Source organism: Glossina fuscipes, unplaced genomic scaffold (genome assembly GCF_014805625.2).
Source record: "Glossina fuscipes isolate IAEA_lab_2018 unplaced genomic scaffold, Yale_Gfus_2 91486, whole genome shotgun sequence".
Lineage (NCBI taxonomy): Eukaryota > Metazoa > Arthropoda > Insecta > Diptera > Glossinidae > Glossina > Glossina fuscipes.
In genome coordinates this window covers 1-3353 of record NW_024005028.1, presented here as the reverse complement: position 1 = coordinate 3353, position 3353 = coordinate 1, and the positions used below count along the sequence as shown (strand labels likewise).

Here is a 3353-nt window from a genome sequence, read left to right as displayed (position 1 = left end):
CCACGTAGAAATGAATCTATCGTACTGCCTGGTGCAAAGACTTTAAAAGCTCGTATCATACACGATATCAAGTAATAAATTCTAATGTGAGTTCTTAAGGGCAGATGAGACCAAATCACTTAGTTTTTCTGATCGTCATTTTCAGAATAATTTAATCCACTCTTGAAATCCTTCAATAAAGTTGTTCTTTATTTTACTAAGATTACTCTCTACTTCTTGAATGACCTTGAATGACATAGTAACGGCAAAGTCGAGTATTGAATAAAGTTTTCCTTCAAACCCCTTCTCAGGTTTCAATTCAAACTTTTAAAAGGTTTTAATTTTAAAGAGAAAAAACAACCGAAAAAAAATTATGTTTCTCTTCGTCTCTTGAAGAATAAAAAATATTATGGCAACTCTCACAAAATGACTGAGATTTTTATTATCAATAATCGCACAAGCTTATTCTCTTCCAAGCCAAATGAAGCTTAAATTTTCATTTATAATGAACAGCTACAGTTCGGTGTTCTCAGTATTCTAAAAACCTTCTTGCAAAAGACAAGACTTCGCGAAAGAAGAGAAAACTCAAGGAAAATGAGTGTTTTGCAAATTTTTTCGTATGTATTGGTTACGTTAATAACTATCGCTTACTACTTTATACGACGTCACCAGACGTATTTCGCAGTGCATAATATACCGCATGAAAAACCCGTTCTATTCTATGGTAATATGAAAAAGGTGGGTAATAGCCAGCACATAAAGGAACCATTTTTACATTTGTATAAAAAGTTCAAAGCTGAGGCGCCGTTTGCCGGTTTCTATTTATCAATACGCAAAGCGGTAGTCTTATTGGATTTGGATTTAATTAAACGGATCTTGATAACCGATTTTAATGAGTTTTCACATCGCGGTAACTACTACAATGAAAAAGATGATCCTTTATCAGGACATTTATTCAATTTGGACGGTCCCAAATGGAAACTAATGCGTGCTAAGCTGACGCCTACGTTTACTTCGGGCAAAATGAAATTTATGTTTAGCACGGTTGTGGAAGTAGGTCAGAGATTTGTCGAAGTGCTAAAGGAAATGTTGGAAAAGGAACCGCATGAAAATGGCGTCGAAATACGAGAACTCTTAGCTCGGTTTACTATAGATGTCATTGGATCTTGCGCTTTCGGTCTCGATTGCAACAGTCTTAAAGATCCGGATGCTAAATTCCGTACGATGGGAAGGAGAGCCTTGACGACGCAAAGACATGGACGTTTCGTAATGGCTTTCATGCAAGCTTTTCCCAACATTTCAAGACGATTGGGCTTGTGCATGGCGCTAGACGATGTGTCAGATTTTTTCATGAAAGTCGTTAAAGAAACGGTGGAATATCGCGAAAAGGAGCATGTGCAACGTAATGACTTTATGAATATCCTCCTAGAGTTAAAGAAAAGCAATGGCATGGAAGGCTTGTCATTAGAAGAAATAGCCGCTCAATCATTTGTTTTCTTTTTGGCCGGCTTCGAAACGAGCTCCAGTTCGATGGCTTTCGCTTTATATGAATTAGCAGTTAATCAGCAAATGCAAGAGCAAAGCAGACAAGAAGTCCGTAGTGTATTAGAGAAATACAATAATATCTTAACTTATGAGGGCTTAAAAGAGTTACACTATCTGCAGAAAGTGTTAAATGGTAAGCAAAAAGGAGCAAAGGGTAACGAGAAATATTGAAATATTTTCCTCTTTTCATAGAAACCCTGCGAAAATATTCCATTGCTACAATTTTAATTCGGAAAGCATTAAATAATTATCAAGTTCCTGGCAGTAAACTAATTATTGAAAAGGATGTAATTGTTATTATACCCGTGGATGCTATACATCACGATCCTGATATTTATCCAAATCCTGAAGAATTTCAACCAGAACGTTTCAATACGGATCAAATAAACCAACGTCATGCGATGTCTTGGTTACCATTTGGCGAAGGTCCACGTAATTGCATAGGCCTGCGTTTTGCTAAACTTCAGGCGATGATAGGCCTGACTTTATTATTAAATAATTTTTACTTCACTCTAAGCCCACAAACGCCTGTGCCCATGATCTTTGATCCCAAGTCATTCGTACTGGCGCCTAAAGGCGGTATTTTTTTAAATGTTGAGCGAATATAATAAAGAAAACAATTTGAAAAAGTATTTGAAAATAACTGAAATTATTTAAATAGAAGTTCTTGTATGTAAATTAATGTAAATAAATATCAAAAAAGAATTTAAACAGCGTAACATTCTTAAAAAAGATGACTGTCCTTTCAGATCCGAGACTTACTGACTGATATGTTAGAAGCAATCAACCTCAAGAAGACGAAGATGTGCCCATTTGCATGGCAGGATAAGGCTGCAGTGTACTCGCTCGTGTGCAATCTTTTCTTTTCTTCTTGGGATGGATGGAAGGGAAATAATAACAAAAAGCTTTTTTGGGGTGAAAACTGAGTGCAAAGATGAACATCCAAGTTAACGGGACGCTGTGTTCCCTTTCGTGTTGTCCCTTTTCCCAATTAACATTGGACAATGAGTTTTGCAAACAACGCAACACTTTGCGGCCGTATACATAGTACACTGCCAAGTTTCAAGCGTTTGCTTGATATTGTTATGTCCAATAGATTTTTAACCACGTAGAAATGAATCTATCGTACTGCCTGGTGCAAAGACTTTAAAAGCTCGTATCATACACGATATCAAGTAATAAATTCTAATGTGAGTTCTTAAGGGCAGATGAGACCAAATCACTTAGTTTTTCTGATCGTCATTTTCAGAATAATTTAATCCACTCTTGAAATCCTTCAATAAAGTTGTTCTTTATTTTACTAAGATTACTCTCTACTTCTTGAATGACCTTGAATGACATAGTAACGGCAAAGTCGAGTATTGAATAAAGTTTTCCTTCAAACCCCTTCTCAGGTTTCAATTCAAACTTTTAAAAGGTTTTAATTTTAAAGAGAAAAAACAACCGAAAAAAAATTATGTTTCTCTTCGTCTCTTGAAGAATAAAAAATATTATGGCAACTCTCACAAAATGACTGAGATTTTTATTATCAATAATCGCACAAGCTTATTCTCTTCCAAGCCAAATGAAGCTTAAATTTTCATTTATAATGAACAGCTACAGTTCGGTGTTCTCAGTATTCTAAAAACCTTCTTGCAAAAGACAAGACTTCGCGAAAGAAGAGAAAACTCAAGGAAAATGAGTGTTTTGCAAATTTTTTCGTATGTATTGGTTACGTTAATAACTATCGCTTACTACTTTATACGACGTCACCAGACGTATTTCGCAGTGCATAATATACCGCATGAAAAACCCGTTCTATTCTATGGTAATATGAAAAAGGTGGGTAA

At 35.6% G+C, this 3353-nt stretch overlaps 1 protein-coding gene across 1 annotated transcript; it reads left to right on the top strand.

Moving 5' to 3' along the window:
- Positions 1 to 511: 511 nt before the first annotated feature.
- LOC119644120 (cytochrome P450 6a8-like) lies at positions 512 to 2154 on the top strand. The gene is made up of 2 exons (XM_038043644.1): positions 512 to 1657; positions 1717 to 2154. The coding sequence occupies exons 1-2, from the start codon at positions 574 to 576 to the stop codon at positions 2130 to 2132; spliced, it is 1500 nt and encodes a 499-aa protein (XP_037899572.1). The 5' UTR covers positions 512 to 573; the 3' UTR covers positions 2133 to 2154.
- Positions 2155 to 3353: the final 1199 nt, after the last annotated feature.